The sequence below is a fragment of the Oncorhynchus gorbuscha genome, linkage group LG14, assembly GCF_021184085.1.
Source record: "Oncorhynchus gorbuscha isolate QuinsamMale2020 ecotype Even-year linkage group LG14, OgorEven_v1.0, whole genome shotgun sequence".
NCBI lineage: Eukaryota > Metazoa > Chordata > Actinopteri > Salmoniformes > Salmonidae > Oncorhynchus > Oncorhynchus gorbuscha.
This window is the reverse complement of record NC_060186.1, coordinates 30,502,406-30,525,578: the sequence shown is the minus strand read 5'-3', so window position 1 is coordinate 30,525,578 and position 23,173 is coordinate 30,502,406. Positions and strand designations below refer to the sequence as shown.

At 48.8% G+C, this 23,173-nt stretch overlaps 1 protein-coding gene across 1 annotated transcript; it reads right to left on the bottom strand.

Annotated features, from left to right (window-relative positions):
• Positions 1-720: 720 nt before the first annotated feature.
• LOC123994774 (F-box only protein 40-like) lies at positions 721-5,324 on the bottom strand. The gene is made up of 9 exons (XM_046297765.1): positions 5,249-5,324; positions 5,064-5,105; positions 4,044-4,695; positions 3,394-3,932; positions 2,998-3,180; positions 2,380-2,621; positions 2,068-2,199; positions 1,563-1,911; positions 721-1,385 (listed from the first exon to the last, which is right to left on the bottom strand). The coding sequence occupies exons 2-9, from the start codon at positions 5,064-5,066 to the stop codon at positions 1,164-1,166; spliced, it is 2,322 nt and encodes a 773-aa protein (XP_046153721.1). The 5' UTR covers positions 5,067-5,105; positions 5,249-5,324; the 3' UTR covers positions 721-1,163.
• Positions 5,325-23,173: the final 17,849 nt, after the last annotated feature.

The following is a 23,173-nucleotide window of genomic DNA, read 5'->3' as shown; positions in this document are numbered from 1 at the left end:
TGAATCCCCTTTCCGATTGTTTGGGGCATCCGGACAAAAGCTTGTCCGGAGAAGGCAAGGTGAACACTACCATCAGTCCTGTGTCATGACAACAGTAAAGCACCTGAGGCCATTCATGTGTGGGGTTGCTTCTCAGCCAAAGGAGTAGGCCCACTCACAATTTTGCCTAAGAACACAGCCATGAATAAAGAATGGTACCAACACATCCTTCAAGAGCAACTTCTCCCAACCACCCAGGAACAGTTTGGTGACAAACAATGCCTTTTCCAGCATGATGGAGCACCTTGACATAAGGCAAAAGTGATAACTAAGTTTTTCTGGGAACAAAACATTGATATTTTGGGGCCAGGGCCAGGGAACTCCCTGGACTTTAATCCCATTGAGAACTTGTGGTCAAAATAAGCCCCCTTTAAGACTGCTTCACTGGTGCCCTTATGTTGGCAAAGTGAGTGAGTGAACTAGATGCACTGCCAGTTCACCATTTGTGCCTACAGTTTTCCCAGGTTACCTTCTTATCCAACCCTGCCTTTATGCATAAGGTCAACGGCAATACAATTGTCTCACCTTGGAGATTGTGAGATATTGAAACAAATTATTGAAAAATAACTTAAGGTTACTTGTGTTACCCATGTTCTCTGATATTATGAGTGGGATATCTCACCACATTCCCCTACTTTCAAGAGTGTGAGGAAGTTTGGCATGCTCGAGAATGATCAGAGATTAAGCAAATGGCTCTTTAGTATGAGGGGAGGTAGTCACTCGACCTGTCTGTCTCCTACAGACGTGTGTGATTGGTTCTTCGAGCTGCTTCGAGATTCTGGTAAATCCAACTGTGAGATAGCAAGTAACCTTTTAGTAATAAAGGCATTAGTAATTAACACACACTTTTTAACTGAATTCTCTGTAGGTGAAAATGTCTGGCACATAGTTTGTTCTATTTGTTCTATTCATGCTTCAAGGGTGGACTGTCAGCAGAGGAGGCAGGTGAGGGGAGGCTGGCTCATAATAATGGCTTGAATGGAGTTGATGGAATTGTATCAAACACATGGAAACCATTCTGTTTATTCCATTCCAGCCATTACTGTCAGCACATCCTCAGATTTCAAGTGCCACCAACCAGCACTGACTGTCAGGTAGGATCATCAGAATACTATTTTTCCCTGCTATCTGTTGCCCATGAACTGAGCAACCAGGCTCTGTCTCTGCTGGTTGTCCTGCTCCTGTGTTCCACCCTGTAGGTGACTCATGCTGGGCAGGGCCACCGGCTGGGGTGGTACCCAGGTCTGGTAGTAGGGACAAACCTTCAGGTGCTCCGACATGGACGGCACGTTGTCTATAAAACGCCACAAATCTACTGTAGAGAACAGATGACTGAACTCCCACACCTGGGGAGCGATACAAGATGAGAGGAGAGGAAAGAAAAGAGAGGAGAGGGTAGGCAGGGAGAGAGAGAGAGGAGAACATGGGAAATGTGACAAGTCACAGAAGGGGGTTACGTTTCCATTTCACTGTATTTAACTTACTCGACAGACTGTTGTCATTGTAAACTCCGTTGCTCTTACCGTTTTGGCCTTCCATTTGGCCACACCAGACTTGTAGGTCTTCTTTTCCCAGAGGAGGGACACCATCCCCCTGTCCTGCAGCAGAGAGGAACATACCTCTCTCATGAGGCGGGACACAAGGGCCAGTTGGGACAGGGACAGGCTGTCCAGGAAGCTGGCCATGTGGCACAGCACCTCGGATGGCAAAGCACTCAGAGAATCGCAGTCCCCTTTTCCCCTCGACCGCCTCCTCCTGGCGGTTCCGACAGGTTCTGGAGCAGACTGCGACTTGGAGGATTTAAGGGGCTCTGGTCCCTCCCCTTGAGAAGCTGGGATGGTGGGTCGGAGGTTGAAGATGCTCAGTTCCTGGCTGTAGGTAAAGGGTCAGAGTTCAGGATTAGGGTATGGTAATGAAAACATTCAGATGTACTGAAGGACTGTGAATACAAATACTGAAATATATACAAACACTGGTACTTCCACAATCAGAGCATGAGTTGTGAGTAGTTAGTTGAATGGTTCTTACTTGTAGGTGACCGTGGCAGGTTGTTGGAAAGGCTCCAACCTTCTCTGGCTGTAGGTGCAGCCCAGGTAGGCCAGGGGACACCTCTGCTCAAACCAGCCACTAGCACATGTCTGAATGTCTGTGTGCACGTTCCTGAATAATGATAACAATGTTTCATTTTAGATGTGTGGAAAACATTACAATGGAGGCTATACAGCCATACCAGGGCAACTACTCAAGGCGACATGACATCACAGGGGCCCAGGTACCTGAAGTGTTTGGGGTGCCTCTTTGCATTGGAAGTGTTTGGGGTAGCTGAAGATTTTGGGATACCTGAAGTGTTTGGGGAATTCCCTTCGTTGGAAGGAGTGTCCACAGAGGAAGGTGAAGGCAGAGCTAGCCTTGTTGTGTCGGCTGGAGGTGCTGTCCGCATGCAGCTGGAGGCGGAGCTTCAGAGGCCTGTCCCTTGTCAGGTCTGCTAACGTCGTGTCTCGTCCGAACGGTGCCGTCTTGAAGGAGTGGGTCTGCATCCCCATGTCCACATAAAGCCCGTCCTGTCCACGCTCCTCACTGATCTTAGAACCAGGAAGACAGAGAGAAAGACATCTCAGCTCACTCAAGAACAGCTCTAAGAACCTTGTCCGGGCAGATATAGCGAGAAATCTCCACCAATTGTTTATTAGGGGATACTCGCAACTGAGGATGGAACCCGGGACATTGGCTTGTCAACTCAACACCTTAGCTGTTACACCAACAGATCCAAACCACTTGATAAAGTAGCCAAGTGTTGGGTTAACATCGCTATAATATCTTTATGTGTTGTGGATGTACGTATTGTATTTCTGTTCTGATAGCTGTGAAACGTATGCTCTATTTTTCTTCAGCATTTCATTGCACCTTGCACTGGCACTTATTTTAACCTGCTGAGCTCTTCTGATAGACATAACTTACCTGATGCCCCATGACCTCTCTCTCTGCGTATCCCAGTAGTGTGCTGTCAGCCTCGTCTGTCCACCAGGACTCCTTTAATGCCCCCAGGTCAGACGTATCCACACAGGCCCAGGTACTCTCAGCACGGGCTGATGCGTCATAGTAGTGGACACTACGCTGCTTCTCACGGTAGCTGACAGGAACCTGCAGGGGAACAATGATTGATAACACATACAGTAACATGTCATTACTTTACAGAGATTTGTCTATGTAAGTGTTTGTATCTGTGTGTACGTGAACATGCATATGCCTTTGAGAGAAAAAAATCAACAGAACTGCATCGAGTTTCTGCTTTCCCTTATTTTTTACATCGTGTGTGAAGTCAATGCAGGCCTCACTTCTACCTTCCACCCTTACCTTGAAGGAGTACAGTGACTGAACAGGGATGGGCTCTATGTTTCCGTAGACAAAGTCTTTTTCCCGTGGCGTGCAGGCATCCATCTGGCCAAAGGTGAGCAGCATGCGTCCGTGGTGCACCAGGTACATGTTGAATTCCTGGGGGGTGACCTCCTTGGCCATGCGCTGCAGGACCCCGTCCTGCCACGGGGCCATACCTGTAATCCCTGTGGCATTACGGTTGGCCTCGGTCCCCCTTGGTCCCTCTGGAGCTCCTGGAGCTTGCAGAGTGCCCATCAACTCTTCTGCATCTCTTCTCTCCTTCTTCTCTCTGCACGACTGCTCCTCCAACTCCATCCAATGGTTCCACTCCTTCCCTTCTCTGCCCCGGCTGTTTTTGGTGTCCACATTACAGCCTCCTTTATCCATATTGAACATCCTCTCATACCTGTTGTATCTGTCAGAGCTGATGTCTCCCCCTGGTTCCTCCACACCCACATCTCCCTCCTCCTTCTCCAAAGAGAAGTCTGAAAGGTCTGTCACGGCTGTTTCTGGAACGCCTGGCGTGGAGAGAGAGGGTAATAATGAGGAAAAACAAGTTATTGTCATTTATAACAAAGTTCAAATAAAGTAAAAATAACATTTTGGATTTGTCCAGAAAATCTAGTTACCAGATAGGATATGATATGGCCTATCTTCACTCCACCCATCATCAGCAGCCGTACAGAGGGTAGAGGCCCCATTACATAGACGCACTGTGGCCCAGTCTTCTGTCTTCTCCTTTTTCTTATCTTCTTTCTTCTCCTCTTCCTCTCCCTCCACCTTCACTATCATCTCTGGGTAGAGAGTCTTCATCTTCATACGGGCGTACAGGTGTCTCTGATCATCCAGGGCCATGGCCAGGTCCAACTGTTCTCCTGCCTTCTGCTCCTTCAGCAGGTTCTCATGCAGGGTGTGTGTGTGTGCGTGGATGTCGGGGTGTGTGTTTGCGTAGGCTTCATCGGCTGGCCAGCGGATCCACTCCATTGAGCAACACACCACACTGGCGGGACAGACCTGCAGGTGGCCCGCCTGCCAGGAACGGGGCATGATGATTGGACAGCCGAAGGCGGCGTTGAGGCATGGCACCTTCTCATTGGGGCAGAGGAGCGCATGCTCCTCCTCTTTGCACATGTGGAACAGGGCTCCACACAAAAGGCGGCAGGGGATGAGCACACAAGACACGGAGATCTCCACGGGGGCCTTACACCGCCGGCTGTAGCAGCTGTCACAGTGGCGATGACCGGCAGGACGGGGGGAACGAGAGAAAAGGGAATGACGTCTCTGATGGAAGAGGGATGGAAAGAGAGAGAGAATGATAGAAAGTGTGAGAGGAAGAGAACACAGTCAAAACTACTTCACCTCTCACATATTAATGTCATGGGATGGCATAGTCTCCACTTGTACACTAGACATGAATTGTAAACACGCATCTAAAGTCTTGTGGGCTAGACATGGTTAACTATTTTTTTTTACAGGGAAACAGCATCAACCCTTTCACAGAAGCTCTATAGTCCACATTCCCCATAAAAACATAATGACTAAATCAATTCAATGAAAACATTGAGAAATGCTGTTCATTTTGGTTGTATTGTGGTTTTTACTTTAACGTGCCATAAAGTGAGCTTCAATTTAAATCAAATGAAACATACCATGTTCTTATTCTTCAGTTCAACATTGTTCAACTGAAATCCCTTTAAACAGAAAGACATGTTGAATGCAACCTTTACTTTATAATTAACCTTATATTATAATGTAAACCTAAAAAGTTTAAAGCTTTCAAACCATACAAACAATTGTTACACAACTGTCTTATAGTCCATAGTCTCAACATTACCTGAAGTAAACCATTTCCCTTGTGCCGCTACAGTACTACTGCATGGTGTCTGTCCCTTCTGAAGATCATGTGTTAGTGCTATAAATAGGCCAATATGCTGACTGAGAAATGCTACACAGCCTGTTCAAAAACATGCTCTGGTTACCAGACAAGGGCTGACTCTGGGTCAGTTGAGAACTCAGTTATTCAACCAACCAGTGCGACTGAGTGATAGGGAGAAACTTGTGAGGAACCATAGCGATAGAGATCCCTACTTGGAAATAACCTGTTTTTGCATGGACATTGCCATTGAGGACGTCCACCATTTTAAAGTAGTCAACTGGGTGGGGAATAAGGCTTAAGGAAGGATCGAAGGTTACGTATGTAACCATGGTTATGTGAGCTATTTGGATCACTCCAATATATTGGTAGTCTGTGGCGGAGGGATACATCCGAGGTGAGGATTTACAGATTTACTCCCGTGTACACATGTGTCACGGCTGGAGTCCACCCCTATATAAAGATCCTATGGCCGTGACACACGCTCTCTACATCATTTTTTAGGTGCCTCTAGCACCGTAGAGGATTGGAGTGATCCATATACAGTGGGGAGAACAAGTATTTGATACACTGCCGATTTTGTAGGTTTTCCTACTTACAAAGCATGTAGAGGTCTGTAATTTTTATCATAGGTACACTTCAACTGTGAGAGAAGGAATCTAAAACAAAAATCCAGAAAATCACATTGTATGATTTTTAAGTAATTAATCTGCCGGGGCCGTTCCTCTGGTGCCCGAGCGCCTGGGTCCCCCTGGCACGTCCCTATGGCGGTGACAGTTGACAGGTTGTTGTTCCACCGCACGCTGTGCCACTCCCCACTGTCTTTCCTCAGCACGAGGTGATGAGGATGGCAACAGTCCGCCTGTCTTGGACCCGGGGCCTGAGGAGGAGGCATGAACCGTCTCAGGGTCTACCGGTCCCTAAGAACCTTATCAGTCTGCTCCAGAATGTCATTAACCAAAGGTGCCAAAGGTCAGCCTGGGGTGATGGGGAGAGTGGAAAATGTGCTCTGGAGTGCAGCTGGCAGACGGGATTGGGCCAGCCCGAGATGGCGCAGGGAGGTAACCACCTGCGCCGTGGCCCGTCCATTGGAGTGGGCCACATCCCTCTGGAGCAGGAAAAGCAGGCGAGACACCTCCGTCGTTTCCCAGAAGAGCTCCTCTGTACCCCCCTGCAGCCGGGGCAACAGAGTCTACACGTAGGCCTGCAGCAGCATGGCCGCATTGGTAAGGAGGCCGAGAGGACCATGGCAGCTATCATGGTGTCCATGGTCAGGTACTCCCAGAGGCTGAGTGACTCTGCGCCTGCCAGATTACACCATGGTCCAGTCTGTGAGTCCGAAGCACCCCCTGGCAGAGGCTCAGCTCTCCTGCAAGGCCTGGCAGAATTCAGCAGAGAAGAGTCATCGCTGTCCACCAGTTTGATGTCCCGTATAGTGGCTACCCGAGTGTGTAGACCCCTCATAGCCTATCGAGCTGCTGGGGGCTGATGAAGCCACCCCTCGGGCTTCTGATGGCCTGGTAGCTCCGCTCATGGTGGTGAACAGTGCCAGCATTGTCCATCAGGAACAGCCTATCACTGCCCAACAGGTAACAGCTGTCGTCGCCATCGAAGCTATCAACCTCCTGAAGCAGGGCATGCACCTTCCATTCAAGGTGGTCCCAGCGGTCCGAATCGTGCCCTCGTCCAAGACTGGCAGCAGATGGGCTCTTCCTGCAGTGACTCCGGCCACACTTCCTGGGAGGGGTACTGGGCCCAGTAGAGGGAATAACAGCCTGTGCCTGGCCGACCCACTCGCGCTTGGCCTCCAATCTCGCCAGGTGCAGGCGTTCTGAGAACACCACACAAAACAGGCATCCACAGTAGGGCGCTCCACCGCCCTCTCCGCATGGCTCAAACCCAGGCAGTGCATACACGGAGGTATGCGGATCTCCAAGGGGATGTCACCATCACACCTGTCACAAAGGGAAGCCATAAACTCAGCCAAGCCAGCAAGGCCACTTAGCAGGGGTCCAATGCCCTGGGAAAGCTTATGTCGTGACCCGCTTGGAGGAATAGGAACTCGGTGATGGATAACTTACCCAATAATTCTGAAAAACAGGCAGACAAAAAACAGCAAACAGGTAATGGATTTGTTATGGATTTGATTCATGTGAATTGCTTTAACGTGACAGCATGTTAAGCAATTCACAACACACACAGAACAAGCCAGTCGGCAAAGTTGTGTAAGGTAAATACAGTTTGTGGCAGTAAGAGCCACCAATATATTAAAGGATGCACACGGAGTCGTAGTGTAACACTAACGAAACACAAGCAAGACAAACCACAGGCGGAAGATACAGATGAACCACACGCAGCGAGAGGAGCACTCAAGAAGAGGGGCTGGCCATGTGGTCCAGCTGCTCCAGGCTGCAAACAGCCAGCGAGTATACCTCCAGTGAGTATACTTGTACTCCAGTGAGTATACTTAAGTCTATGTGAGTAACACTCCTCCATATTACAACACAGTATCCTCTAGTGGCTGTTTACAAAAAAATGTGTGCAAAAGTAAAGCTATGATTGATCCAGTTGGATACCAACTCTTACCTCCCACTCTGAGACATATCCTCTAAGCAGCGGAGGCTGGTGGGAGGAGCTATAGGAGGACGGGCTCATTGTAATGGCTGGAATGGAATAAATAGAAGGGTATCAAACACATCAAACATATGGAAGCAACATGTTTGACTCCTTTCAATTATATTGCCATTACAATGAGCCCATCCTCCTATAGCTCCTCCCACCAGCCGCCACTGCCTCTGAGTATAGTCTAGCCCTACCCATCAGACAAGTCTTGATGGCCCCTTGGAGAGCTGAAAGCAACTAGATGGGTGTAAGCAATATGTCAGACAACTGTCCATCCCACGAAGGCTTGCCTGCCTTCCACCATGACAGTTTTCACCTGACCATTACAGACACAATGAACTGATTGACAACATGACATCCATGTTGGATCTATAATGCCATAATTAAAACACCAATGAAATCTCTGCAGTGTTTTGTGCTTTCATTCTGTCTGTCTCACTGTGTAACCTGACTCCACTGCTCCAGAGAGAGACCCTCTTCACCCTGCAGACCAGAATGCAACCTAGCTATATTTATCACTGCCCTGGTAAATGTCGTAACAAAATTCAGGACTGTAACCCATGCAAGGCTGACAGACTGACTAACCGACTGTCTGTTTGACTGACTTTGTGACTGACTAGGTGACTAACTGCAACTCAGCCTCAGAGGAGACAGAGAGACAAGAGGTAAGACTCTTTAGCATTGATATCCTGGTAAGACAACACTGTCAGAGGATTGCAGTCAATTGCATTTCAAATCAGCCAATTTAGGAAGTAAACGGAAGTTCCAATTAATTTTTTGTCTGAGAAAAGCACTAAAACACAATGGAATTGGAATTTCAGTTTACTTCCTGAAGTGACTGAATCTAAATGGAATTGACCCCAACCCCATTGTCTTAAGTTCAGCTGGTGTTCACTCCTATGCGATGTTCATCACTCGGTTCGACACACTATCTGACGCAAGACAATGCCCCAACCCTGGTTGCAGCATGTCCAGGGTTCTGTCCTAGCCTAGCACTAACACACCAGAGTAAGCTAAGCAAGGTCTTGATGATTAGTTGATTATTTGAATCAGGTGTGTAGTGTTGGTTTGGGACAAAACCTGCACACACCACGGCTCTCCAGGACCAGGGTTGATTTACTCTAGGTTCTGTATTAGAGGTGTTTATTAGAACCATTCAGTGTAGTCACAGGATTGTCAGGACTCCTAGCCAGAGTGTATTTTCCAGGATATTCACATGAAATTAATTTGAACTCAAAATGAACTCAAATCAATAGCTATTGAAACCAAATAAAGACAATCATAAAAGAGGAAGTTACTCTCTTACCCTTTTCCCTCTCTCTATCTCTCATTCCCTCCCTCTCTCCCTGTGTCTCACCCTCCCCTAAGGTCCATCCTTCCCGCCCCGCCGTCACGCGACTGTGACAGCTGTTTCAGCTGGCCCTGAAAGGCCCTGTGGATATCTCTGTGTCCTGTGTGCTCATCCCCTGTGCAAAGAGGAGGAGCATGCGCTGCTCTCCGCCAATGAAAAGGTGCCATACCTCAATGCCGGCTTTGGCTGTTCAATCAGTATGCCCTGTGCCTGGCTGGCGGTCTACCTGCAGGTCTGTCCCGCCAGCGTGGGTGTGCTGCTCCATGGAGTGGAAGTCACACCCGGCGCCAGGATAAAGTGACTAAGGGGGCAGTGAAATTGGCAATGGGTCAACATTTTGGGGGGTTCTTGCATTGGAATGATATTGAATTCTGCTTACATCACCTATACCACAAATACAATGTTAAAATGCAGAGACTCAGAGATCTTTGAGTGCTTTTGAAGTGACCGGTAGGTTGACGCGTAATATGTAGCCACTCTGCTGTAAGAGCACAATGGACAGCGCCTTTCACACTAAAGCAAGGCTGTTTTGCTAATAAATATGGGCTACAAGATAGATAAGGTAATTAACCTGTTACAAACAGCCTATTTGAATGCAGCAATACACACAACTGTCTTACCAAAATACTACAAACTAAATGTAGTAGCCTAGTTATTCAGTAGTAGCCTAGCCTGCCTGCCATCCTGTACCTGCCTGACTCTGATCACAAACCTCTGCCTGTCCTCGACCTGCCCTTTGCCTGCACCGTGTTTATAATAAATGATCTGAAAACTGTACTATCCGCCTCCTGGACCTCGACTCCCTTATAGCCTTGACCATCCAGATCGATAAGCGGCTATGGGAATGTAGGAGGGAGAGGGAGTCTGTTCCCTGTCGCCAACGCTTGCCCTCGATTTCCACGTCACCTTAGAGGAATCCCGGATAATCCCGGAGTTCTCTTGGAGGTCACAAAGGGCTGTCAAGTCGTCTCCTCCGCAGCCCATGCAACTGGGCAGGGCTAGATTGTCTCCTGTTGAGCGGTTACGCAGACTTAACACCTAGAGCTGTCTGCATTGTGGAGCTACGGGACATTTTGTTATCTACCTGCCCATTAAATAACCAGGCTCATCAAGTAGGTACTAGTGCGCTGATGAACCGTACGGGGACTTCTCCATCTTCCATTTCTCATACCCCTTTCCATGCTGCCCTGTTGTGGGGTGACTGTTCCAAATCTCTCCAGGTGCTCATAGACTCTGTTGTACGACAACGTTTTAGGTGGGCCCACCTTGGTTCCTGACGTCTCTATGTTCGTTGCTGCCTACACCGTGTGTACCCAGTATAAGACTCCATGGCAAGCATCGGCTGGCCTGCTTTGACCACTTCCCATCACTCACTGTCCCTGGTCACTGTCCCTGGTCCAGGACCTGGAGATGACTCTTCGCTGCCAGGTCTCTGCTAATTACACCACTTGGAGCCAGCAGCTCGTATGGGCAGAGCACGTCCGCAACAACCTCCCTTGCTCAGCCACTGGTCTCTCGCCTTTTGAGTGCTCCCTGGGATATCAGCCCCCGCTCTTCCCAGAGCAAGAGGGCGAGGTCAACATATCCTCAGCCCAGATGTTCGTCCGCCACTGTCGCCGTACTTGGAAGAGAGCCTGGTCGGCTCTGCTCAAGACCACCTCCAGGTATTGACGACAGGCGGACCACCACCGGACCCTGGCTCCCAGTCCCCTGCGTTTTATCAACCCTTTTCCCATCTCCTAGATTCTGAATGCGAATGAAAGCGAACAGAACAAAACAGAGGTACCAAGTAGTAGACGTTACCCACTAGCCATGCTAGCATGTAATTACATTCCAGACCAAGTGTTGGCGGTGGTGAGGAACAATCTACCAATCACAGGAAGTGTGATGTAAACAAGGAGCAAAGTCTTTGCTCTCTCAACATTTCAATTTTGGAGAATCTCTTATAAAATGGGTTAAAATAATGTATAGTGACAATAGGTGTAAAATAGTAAATAATGGCTACTCGGGAAGAGGTGAAGCGGCAGTCTCCGGAAACTTTTGGAGGGACTTGGGTAAGCACAGATCTTTTCAGGGTCGTAGACACCGGGAACTTCCAGAGTTTATCAGCTGCAAGGTGGGATCCCTGAGTGAGCGATTGGAACTATAATCAAACCTCTTCTCTCTTCCACATTCCTGTAGCTGACCATCAATCTGGATAGTTAAAGTGATGAGTGAGTCGAGATCTGTCGGTAGTTCTCAGGCTGCCAGTTCATCCTTTACCTCCTCCGCTAATCCAGGAACGTGTCGACCAGCGCTTCCGGGTTTCAGGTACCCTCCCTGCTAGCGTGCGGAACTCCACCGCATAGTCTGCCACACTGGGGGTGTCCTGCCAAAGCTGGAATAACTTCCGGGCAGCCTCTCTCCCGAACATCGGAGCCTCGAACACCTTACTCACCTCCGCCATGAATACCTCCATACTGAAGAAGATGGCGGATTGTTGCTCCCACACTGCCGTGGCCCAGGCGAGGGCCCTCCCGCACTTCAGCATAAGAATATACGCTATCTTTTAGCAGTCCGAGGGGAACGAAGAAGGCTGCTGCTCGAAAACACGGGAGCACTGGGAGAGAAAGGCACAACAGGTTCTAGAATCTCCATCACAGCACTCCGGGGGAGGTAAGCGGGGTTCCCGGGAAACTGGGGTGATGGCGCTGCTACCACCCGGGTTACTGGGAGGTTACCGTCGTGGGGCTGGGAGGTTACCATCGTGGTCGACCGCCTATTTGGAAACCTACGGACTTGCTCCCACAATTTAACCCTCTGTTTTCCCAAAGGTTTTTGTGCGTGTTTGTTTATTGTAAGTGTTACTTCATGTATTTTGAATTGTTGAGTCAAGTTCCTTTTGTTACTCATCTCTGCTGTCCTGTACCTGACTCCTCTGAACCAGCTACACCCAGATCCTTACAGAAACACGCACCTCGTAATGGAATCAGCAGGAGCATACAACCACCCTATTGCGGTCGAGGAGCACGTCCAGCAGCATGTGACCATGTTGCAACATCTCGGCACCACCATGGATCGCATGCTGCAGACGATGGCCCGATGGGAGAGAGGAGGAGTTCTGCCAGCGTCTCCACCAGCACCACTACAACAGCCACCACCGATCACCCCTCCTTCACCTGGTCCCAGTGGGATTCGGCTCGCGTTCCCGAGGGAGTATGATGGGACAGCTGCCAGATGCCAGGGGTTCCTACTCCAGCTGAAACTTAACCTGGCGACCATCCACCCGGCTCCTTCGGGACATGAGAGCGTGTCCGCCCTCATCTCCTGTCTCTCAGCGAAAGCCCTGGAGTGGGCCAACGCAGTATGGGGGGAAGGAGAAGCGGTGTTGGACCATTACACAGAGTTCACCTGTCGCTTTCGGATAGTTTTCAACTACACGCCTGAGGGTAAAGTGGCGAGTGAAGGTCTTTTCTACTTGAGGCAAAGGGACGAGGAGCGCACAGGAGTTTGCCTTGGACTTCCGGACTCTGGTCACCAGCTCGGGATGAAACGAGAGGGCCCTGATCGATCACTACGGGTACAGTCTACGCGGGGACGTCCGTCGGGAGTTGGCCTGCAGGGATACCACTCTGACGTTTGACCAGATGGTGGACCTGCCCATCTGGCTGGATAACCTGCTGGCTACCCGCGGACGTCTAGATCGGGGCCTGTCCATTCCATCCCCCAGCACCACCGCTCCGACGCCCATGGAGCTGGGAGGTGCTAGACTTAGGGCGACCGGAGGATGGGCTGTTCCCTGTACCAGCTGTGGCTGCAGAGGGCACACTGCTGGTCGGTGCTGGGGAGGTTCCTCTAGGAGTCGAGACGGCAGGCAGGGCACTCTCGTGTCACCCCAGGTGAGTCGGCACCAGGCTCACTCAGAGCCACCAGTTTTCCCCGCATTCCCAGCATAAGGCGCTCGTAGATTCAGGCGCAGCTGGGAATTTTATTGACAGAGCATTTGCCCATAGTTTAGGGATCCCCATTGTTCTTGTGGATATGCAATTCCCTGTGCACGCCCTAGATAGTCAACCATTAGGGTCAGGGCTAATTAGGGAGGCCACCGCACCACTGGGCATGGTTAAGCAGGAGGGTCACAAGGAGAGAATTACACAATTACACGTTATTTTCCTTATTGATTCTCCTGCGTTTCCCGTGGTGCTGGGCCTAACCTGGTTGGCCTGTCATGACCCCACTATTTCCTGGCCACAGAGGGTTCACAAGGGGTGGTTATGAAAGTGCTCGGGGAGGTGTTTAGGGGTTTCCGTCGGTGCTACTATGGTGGAAAGTCCAGACCAGGTCTCCACCGTGCGCATCCCTCTGAAATTTCCCATTTGGCTCTCGTGTTCTGTAAGAAGAAGGCGATTCAATTACCACCACATCGACGGGGGGATTGTGAGATAGTCCTGGTAGTCCCAGGAGTCATATGTGCCCCCTGTCACAGGAGGTGACGGCAGCTATCTCCGAATCTCTGGGCCAGGGGTACATTCGACCCTGCACTTCACCTGCCTCCTCAAGTTTATTTTTTGGGAAGAAGAAGGATGGAGGTCTGCGCCCATGCATTGACTATCGAGGTATCAATCAAATCACTGTGAGGTACACCTACCCGCTGCCTATCATAGCCAGTGCGATAGAGTCAATGCAAGTGACGCGCTTCTTCACAAAATTGGATCTCAGGAGCGCTTACAATCTGGTGCATATCCGGGAGAGGGACAAGTGGAAAACGGCATTTAGTACCACCTCAGGGCACTATGAGTACCTCATCATGCCGTACGGTCTCCATCAGTCTTCCAGGCATTTGTAGATGAGATTTTCCGGGACCTGAACGGGCAGGGTGTAGTGGTGTATATCAACGACATTCTGATATACACCGCTACACGCTCCGAGCATGTCTCCCTGGTGCGCAGGGTGCTTGATCGACTGTTGGAGCATGACCTGTACGTCAATGCTGAGAAATGTCTGTTCTTCCAACAGTCCGTCTCCTTCCTAGGGTACGGCATTTCCACTACAGGGGTAGAGATGGAGAGTGACCGCATTTCATGCGTAATTGGCCGACTCCCATTACAGTAAAGGAAGTGCAGCAGTTTCTAGGGTTTGCCAACTACTACCAGAGGTTTATCCGGGGTTTTGGACGGGTAGCGCCCTCATTACCTCACTGCTGAAGGGGGGACAGGTGCGACTGCAGTGGTCGGCTGATGCGGACAGGGCTTTTGGTCACCTGAAGGCACTGTTTACCTCGGCTCCGGTGCTGGCTCATCCGGATCCCTCTTTGGCATTCATAGTGGAGGTGGACATGTCCGAGACTGGGATTAGAGCCGTGCTCGCTCAGCATTCGGGTACGCCACCAAAGCTCCACCCCTGTGCTTTGTTTTCGAAGAAGCTCAGCCCGGCGGAGCAAAACTATGATGTGGGGGACCGGGAGCTGTTGGCTATTGTCAAGGCTCTGAAGGCGTGGAGACATTGGTTTGAGGGGGCTAAACAACCTTTTCTCATCTGGACTGACCACCACAATCTGGAGTACATCCGGGCGGCGAGGAGACTGAACCCTCGCCAGGCAAGGTGGGCCTTGTTCTTTACTCGTTTTGTTTTCACCCTGTCTTACAGACCAGGTTCCCAGAACGTTAAGGCAGACGCACTGTCCCGGATGTATGACACAGAGAAGTGGTCCATGGATCACACTCCCATGCTTCCGGCCTCTTGCCTGGTGGCATCGGTGGTGTGGGAGCTGGACGCGGACATTGAGCGGGCGTTACGTACAGAGCCCACTCCCCCCATTGTCCAGCTGGGCGTCTGTACGTTCCGTCTGCTATCCGCAACCGTTTGCTCTATTGGGCCCACACGTCACCCTCCTCTGGTTTCATCTTTGCTTCGGGCGGACGGTGCGTTGTCTTAGTGGGAAGTACTAGTGGTCCAACTTGGCCAAGGATGTGAGGGTGTATGGTTCCTGCTGCTTGGTGTGCGCCCAGTGCAAGGCTCCTAGGCACCTCCCCAGGGGGAAGTTCCAGCCCTTACCCGTTCCACAACAGCCGTGGTCGCACCTATCGGTGGATTTCTTCACTTCTTCTTTCTCCCTCACAGGGTAACACCACGATCCTGGTCGTTGTGGATTCTTTCTCTAAGTCCTGCCATCTCCTTCCTTTGCCCGGTCTCCCTACGGCCCTACAGACTGCGGAGGCCCTGTTTACACACATCTACGGGGTGCCTGAAGATATAGTGTCTGATCGAGGTCCCCAGTTCACGTCAAGGGTCTGGAGGGCATTCATGGGCTTTCACCCCGAGGGTAACGGACAGGTGGAGAGAGAGAGAGTTTCTGAGAGAGTTTCTGCGGTCTTATTGCCAGGACCGGCCGGGGGAGTGGGCAGCGTTCATACCCTGGGCAGAGATGGCCCAAAACTAGCTCCGCTACGCCTCCACTAACCTCTTCCCCTTCCAGTGTGTACTGGGGTATCAGCCAGTTCTAGCACCATTGCATCAGAACCAGATAGAGGACCTTGCGATGGATGAATGGTTTAAGCTCTCGCAGGAGACCTGGGATGCTGCTCATGTGCACCTGCAACGGGCTGTGAGGCGTCTGAAAACGAGCGCTGATCTCCACCGCAGTGAGGCCCCGGTGTTTGCACCGGGGGACCGAGTCTGGCTCTCGATCCGAAACCTGCCCCTCCGCCTGCCCTGCCGGAAGCTGGGCCCACGGTTTGTGGGGCCATTCAAAGTCCTGAGGAGATTGAACAAGGTATGTTATAGGTTACAACTTACCCCAGATTACCGTATTAACCCCTCGTTCCATGTGTCTCTCCTCAGGCTGGTGGTGGCTGGTCCACTCCAGGAGTCTGAGGTGCGGGAGGTTCCTCCGCCCCCCCTGGACATCAAGGGGGCCCGGCATATGCTGTTCGAGCCATACTGGACTCGAGGCGTCGGGCGAGGGGCCTTCAGTATCTTGTGGAGTGGGAGGAGTAAGGTCCAGAGGAGACCTGCTGGGTGCCGGTGGAGGACAAATCTGACCATTCATTGCTGCGGGATTTCCACCGTCTCCATCCGGATTGCCCTGCACCTCGTCCTCCGGGTCGTCTCCGAGGTCGGTGTCGACGCGCAGCTGGAGCCGCGCGTTAGGGGGGGCACTGTCACAACTTCCGCCGAAGTTGGTCCCTCTCCTTGTTTTCGGGCGGCATTCGGCGGTCGACGTCACCGGCCTTCTAGCCATCGCTGATCCACTTTTCACTTTTTATTTGTTTTGTCTTTGTTTTACACATGGTTTCAATTTCCCAATTGCATGTTTATTATTTAACCCTCAGTTGTCCCAATTTTGTGCCTGTTTGTTTATTGTAAGTTTGGTCCGATGTTTGTGGGCTTGGCGTAACTTCATGCATTTTGAATTGTTGAGTAAAGTTCCTTTTGTTACTCATCTCTGCTGTCCTGCGCCTGACTCCTCTGCACCAGCTACACCCAGATCCTTACACATAAAAAAGCCAGACTACGGTTTGCAACTGCACATGGGGACAAAGATCGTACTTTTTGGAGAAATGTCCCCTGGCCTGATGAAAAAAAATATATAACTATTTGGCCATAATGACCATTGTTATGTTTGGAGTAAAAAGAGGAGGCTTGTAAGCCGAAGAACACCATCCAAACTGTGAATCACGAGGGTGACAACATCATGTTGTGGTGGTGCTTTGCTGCAGGAGGGTCTGTTGCACTTCACAAAACGTAAGCCCAAAACAATAACACTGCAATGTTAGTGAAAGGTCATTGGGTGGGGCTACAAATGATCCTTTACGGTTTATATACGTGAAGCCGTAGCAAAGAAGTATGCTACAATGTTTTACAAAAAATTTGATCATAAATAGTATGCGACTATGCAGTTTAAGTATGTAGTATGCTACTATGGGTATTCAGACACGCCCACTGTGTTTCTACTGCTAATATAAGGTGTTTTTGCTGTATGCTGCTTAGTGCTAATTAATTGGGACTATATCTCACTTAGGACTTGAACTCATAACCTATTCGTTGGTAACGACATGAATTCCCTGCTGCGACACCAGGTCAGGGACAATAAAATAGAAAGTATATATGCAACAACTTGAAGGTGTTATTGCTGTAAAATGACAGTATGCTGCTGAATCGTATGCTGCTGTATTCTAATTACAGTACACTTATATTGACTATATTTTTAAAATAAAGTTATTAAAGTTATTGTAATTTTGCATGCTAAGTGATACAGTACAATCTTATAAAATTATTTTCTGTAAGCACACTTGGGACTCAACCTCTATTGGGACTTGAACTAACAACCTCTTGGATTGCCAGCAACCTGAAATGTCCCATATCTGCGGGTGTGATAGAGATTAGCCACAGATTTATTAGCAAGAATACATTTCTGCACTTTGTTAAAAGTTGCATAATATCAAATCAATATTTTGATCTACTATCTGACAACACCAACGTAAAAATAGCAGTACTTAAGGACACTTGACATAAAGTGTGCATGAATGATTTGGGGCTTTGAAGTTGCAACCTCTTGGTGTGATGTGCATCAGTATTTCTGCAGTGCCACTAGGTACATACTTATTACCAAGAACATATATTCATACACTATCAAAAATAAGGATGTGGTTAGGCTACAGTGTTGTTCTCTGGGGTACTAAAAGGTCAAAGAATTAAATCAAATCTAATGTATTTATATAGCCCTTCGTACATCAGCTGGTATCTCAAAGTGCTGTACAGAAACCCAGCCTAAAACCCCAAACAGCAAGCAATGCAGGTGTTGAAGCATGGTGGCTAGGAAAAACTCCCTAGAAAGGCCAAAACCTAGGAAGAAACCTAGAGAGGAACCAGGCTATGAGGGGTGGTCAGTCCTCTTCTGCCTGTGCTGGGTGGAGATTATAACAGAACATGGCCAAGATGTTCAAATGTTCATAAATGACCAGCATGGTCAAATAATAGGTCTGGGACAGGTAGCACGTCCGGTGAACAGGTCAGGAGTCCATAGCCACAGGCAGAACAGTTGCAACTGGAGCAGCAGCAAGGCCAGGTGGACTGGGGACAGCAAGGAGTCATCATGCCAGGTAGTCCTGAGGCATGGTCCTAGGGCTCAGGTCCTCCGAGAGAGAGAAAGAAAGAGAGAAAGAGAGAATTAGAGAGAGCATACTTAAATTCACACAAGACACCGGATGAGACAGGAGAAGTACTCCAGATATAACAAACTGACCCTAGCACCCCGACACATAATCTACTGCAGCATAAATACTGGAGGCTGAGACAGGAGGTGTCAGGAGACACTGTGGCCCCATCCGTTGATACCCCCGGACAGGGCCAAACAGGAAGGATATAACCCCACCCACACCCATACGTAGAATGTATGCACACATGACTGTAAGTCGCTTTGGATAAAAGCGTCTGCTAAATGGCATATATTATTATTATTATTATTACTTTGCCAAAGCACAGACCCCACACCACTAGAGGGATATCTTCAACCACCAACTTACCATCCTGAGACAAGGCTGAGTATAGCCCACAAAGATCTCAGCCACTGCACAAACCAAGGGGTGCGCCAACCCAGACAGGAAGATCACATCAGTGACTCAACCCACTCAAGTGACGCACCCCTCCTAGGGACGGCATGAAAGAGCACCAGTAAGCCAGTGACTCAGCCCATGTAATAGGGTTAGAGGCAGAGAATCCCAGTGGAAAGAGGGGAACCGGCCAGGCAGCGACGACAAGGGCGGTTCGTTGCTCCAGAGATTTTCCGTTCACCTTCACACTCCTGGGCCAGACTACACTCAATCATATGACCCACTGAAGAGATGAGTCTTCAGTAAAAACGTAAAGGTTGAGACCGAGTTTGCGTCTCTTACATGGGTGGGCAGACCATTCCATAAAATTGAGCTCTATAGGAGAAAGCCCTGCCTCCAGCTGTTTGCTTAGAAATTCTAGGGACAATTAGGAGGCCTGCGTCTTGTGACCGTAGCGTACGTGTAGGCATGTACGGCAGGACCAAATCAGAGAGATAGGTAGGAGCAAGCTAAAGTAATTATTTGTAGGTTAGCAGTAAAACCTTGAAATCCGCCTTTGCCTTGACAGGAAGGCAGTGTAGGGAGGCTAGCACTGGAGTAATGTCATATTTTGGTTCTAGTCAAGATTCTAGCAGCCCTATTTAGCACTAACTGAAGTTTATTTAATGCTTTATCCGGGTAGAAGGAAAGTAGAGCATTGCAGTAGTCTAACCTAAAAGTAACAAAAGCATGGATTAATTTTTCTGCATCATTTCTGGACAGAAAGTTTCTGATTTTTGCAATGTTACATAGGTGGAAAAAAGCTGTCCTTGAAACAGTCTTGATATGTTCGTCAAAAGAGAGATCAGGGTCCAGAGTAACGCTGAGGTCCTTCACAGTTTTATTTGAGACGACTGTACAACCATTAAGATTAATTGTCAGATTGTCAGGAAGAACCCATGGAACCCAATATATTCAAAATAAGATACAATAATTAATGCACTTTGATAGGCCGTCATTGTAAATAAGAATTTGTTCTTAACTGACTTGCCTACTTAAAAGGTTAACTAAAATAACCAATACATTATTCTGTCCTGGTTACAAACAAGTTATCATCCAATAGGCTTTGATTATATTTCCAATATTCTCACCCACGTGGAAGTTCTGTAAGAGTAATATACATGGCAAATATGGACCGACCGCATTCTGTCCTTTACAAAACTTTTAAAACTTTTGGTGCCAGCGAGAATGACAAAAGAAAGTAGTCAAGATGACTAGCTTGATTGAGCCTCTGCTATGTATATCTCAATAGGTCAGGATATTTAAGCCTCCATACAGTGGGGCAAAAAAGTATTTAGTCAGCCACCAATTGTGCAAGTTCTCCCACTTAAAAAGATGAGAGGCCTGTAATTTTCATCATAGGTACACTTCAACCATGACAGACAAAATGAGAGAAAAGAAATCCAGAAAATCACATTGTAGGATTTTTAATGAATTTATTTGCAAATTATGGTGGAAAATAAGTATTTGGTCACCTACAAACAAGCAAGATTTCTGGCTCTCACAGACCTGTAACTTCTTCTTTAAGAGGCTCCTCTGTCCTCCACTCGTTACCTGTATTAATGGCACATGTTTAAACTTGTTATCAATATAAAAGACACCTGTACACAACCTCAAAAGGTCACACTCCAAAATCCACTATGGCCAAGACCAAAGAGCTGTCAAAGGACACCAGAAACAAAATTGTAGACCTGCACCAGGCTGGGAGGACTGAATCTGCAATAGGTAAGCAGCTTGGTTTGAAGAAATCAACTGTGGGAGCAATTATGGAAATGGAATACATACAAGACCACTGATAATCTCAAATCAAGTCAAATCAAATTGTATTTGTCACATACACATGGTTAGCAGATGTTAATGCGAGTGTAGCGAAATGCTTGTGCTTCTAGTTCCGACAATGCAGTGATAACCAACAAGTAATCTAACTAACAATTCCAAAACTACTGTCTTATACACAGTGTAAGGGGATAAGGAATATGTACATAAGGATATATGAATGAGTGATGGTACAGAGCAGCATACAGTAGATGGTATCGAGTACAGTATATACATATGAGATGAGTGTGTAGACAAAGTAAACAAAGTGGCATAGTTAAAGTGGCTAGTGATACATGTATTACATAAGGATGCAGTCGATGATGTAGAGTACAGTATATACATATGCATATGAGATGAATAATGTAGGGTAAGTAACATTATATAAGGTAGCATTGTTTAAAGTGGCTAGTGATATATTTACATCATTTCCCATCAATTCCGATTATTAAAATGGCTGGAGCTGGGTCAGTGTCAATGACAGTGTGTTGGCAGCAGCCACTCAATGTTAGTGGTGGCTGTTTAACAGTCTGATGGCCTTGAGATAGAAGCTGTTTTTCAGTCTCTCGGTCCCAGCTTTGATGCACCTGTACTGACCTCGCCTTCTGGATGATAGCGGGGTGAACAGGCAGTGGTTCGGGTGGTTGATGTCCTTGATGATCTTTATGGCCTTCCTGTAACAACGGGTGGTGTAGGTGTCCTGGAGGGCAGGTAGTTTGCCCCCGGTGATGCGTTGTGCAGTCCTCACTACCCTCTGGAGAGCCTTACGGTTGAGGGCGGAGCAGTTGCCGTACCAGGCGGTGATACAGCCCGCCAGGATGCTCTCGATTGTGCATCTGTAGAAGTTTGTGAGTGCTTTTGGTGACAAGCCGAATTTCTTCAGCCTCCTGAGGTTGAATAGGCAATGCTGCGCCTTCTTCACGACGCTGTCAGTGTGAGTGGACCAATTCAGTTTGTCTGTGATGTGTATGCCGAGGAACTTAAAACTAGCTACCCTCTCCACTACTGTTCCATCGATGTGGATAGGGGGGTGTTCCCTCTGCTGTTTCCTGAAGTCCACAATCATCTCCTTAGTTTTGTTGACGTTGAGTGTGAGGTTATTTTCCTGACACCACACTCCGAGGGCCCTCACCTCCTCCCTGTAGGCCGTCTCGTCGCTGTTGGTAATCAAGCCTACCACTGTTGTGTCATCCGCAAACTTGATGATTGAGTTGGAGGCGTGTGTGGCCACGCAGTCACTGGTGAACAGGGAGTACAGGAGAGAGCTCAGAACGCACCCTTGTGGGGCCCCAGTGTTGAGGATCAGCGGGGTGAAGATGTTGTTGCCTACCCTCACCACCTGGGGGTGGCCCGTCAGGAAGTCCAGTACCCAGTTGCACAGGGCGGGGTCGAGACCCAGGGTCTCGAGCTTGATGACGAGCTTGGAGGTTACTATGGTGTTGAATGCCGAGCTGTAGTCGATGAACAGCATTCTCACATAGGTATTCCTCTTGTCCAGATGGGTTAGGGCAGTGTGGAGTGGGGTTGAGATTGCATCGTCTGTGGACCTATTTGGGCAGTAAGCTAATTGGAGTGGGTCTAGTGTGTCAGGTAGGGTGGAGGTGATATGGTCCTTGACTCGTCTCTCAAAGCACTTCATGATGACGGAAGTGAGTGCTACGGGGCGGTAGTCGTTTAGCTCAGTTACCTTAGCTTTCTTGGGAACAGGAACAATGGTGGCCCTCTTGAAGCATGTGGGAACAACAGACTGGTATAGGGATTGATTGAATATGTCCGTAAACACACCGGCCAGCTGGTCTGCGCATCCTCTGAGGGCGCGGCTGGGGATGTCGTCTGGGCCTGCAGCCTTGCGAGGGTTAACACGTTTAAATGTCTTACTCACCTAGGCTGCAGTGAAGGAGATTCTGCATGTTTTCGTTGCAGGCCGTGTCAGTGGCACTGTATTGTCCTCAAAGCGAGCAAAAAAGTTATTTAGTCTGCCTGGGAGCAAGACATCCTGGTCCGTGACTGGGCTGGATTTCTTCTTGTAGTCCGTGATTGACTGTAGACCCTGCCACATACCTCGTGTCTGAGCCGTTGAATTGAGATTCTACATTGTCTCTATACTGACACTTAGCTTGTTTGATAGACTTGTGGAGGGAATAGCTGCACTGTTTGTATTCGTTCATGTTACCAGTCACCTTGCCCTGATTAAAAGCAGTGGTTCACGCTTTCAGTTTCACGCGAATGCTGCCATCAATACACGGTTTCTGGTTAGGGAATGTTTTAATCGTTGCTATGGGAACGACATCTTCAACGCACGTTCTAATGAACTCGCACACCGAATCAGCGTATTCGTCAATGTTGTTATCTGACGCAATATGAAACATATCCCAGTCCACGTGATGGAAGCAGACTTGGAGTGTGGAGTCAGCTTGGTCGGACCAGCGTTGGACAGACCTCAGCGTGGGAGCTTCTTTTTTTAGTTTCTGTCTGTAGGCAGGGATCAACAAAATGGAGTCGTGGTCAGCTTTTCCGAAAGGAGGGCGG

Coding starts and splice junctions, on each gene's coding strand:
- LOC123994774 (XM_046297765.1), bottom strand. Junction 3,933..4,043: donor GCCATATCATATCCTATCTG/GTAACTAGATTT, acceptor TCTCCACGCCAG/GCGTTCCAGAAACAGCCGTG. Junction 2,200..2,379: donor GAATTCCCCAAACACTTCAG/GTATCCCAAAAT, acceptor ATCATTATTCAG/GAACGTGCACACAGACATTC.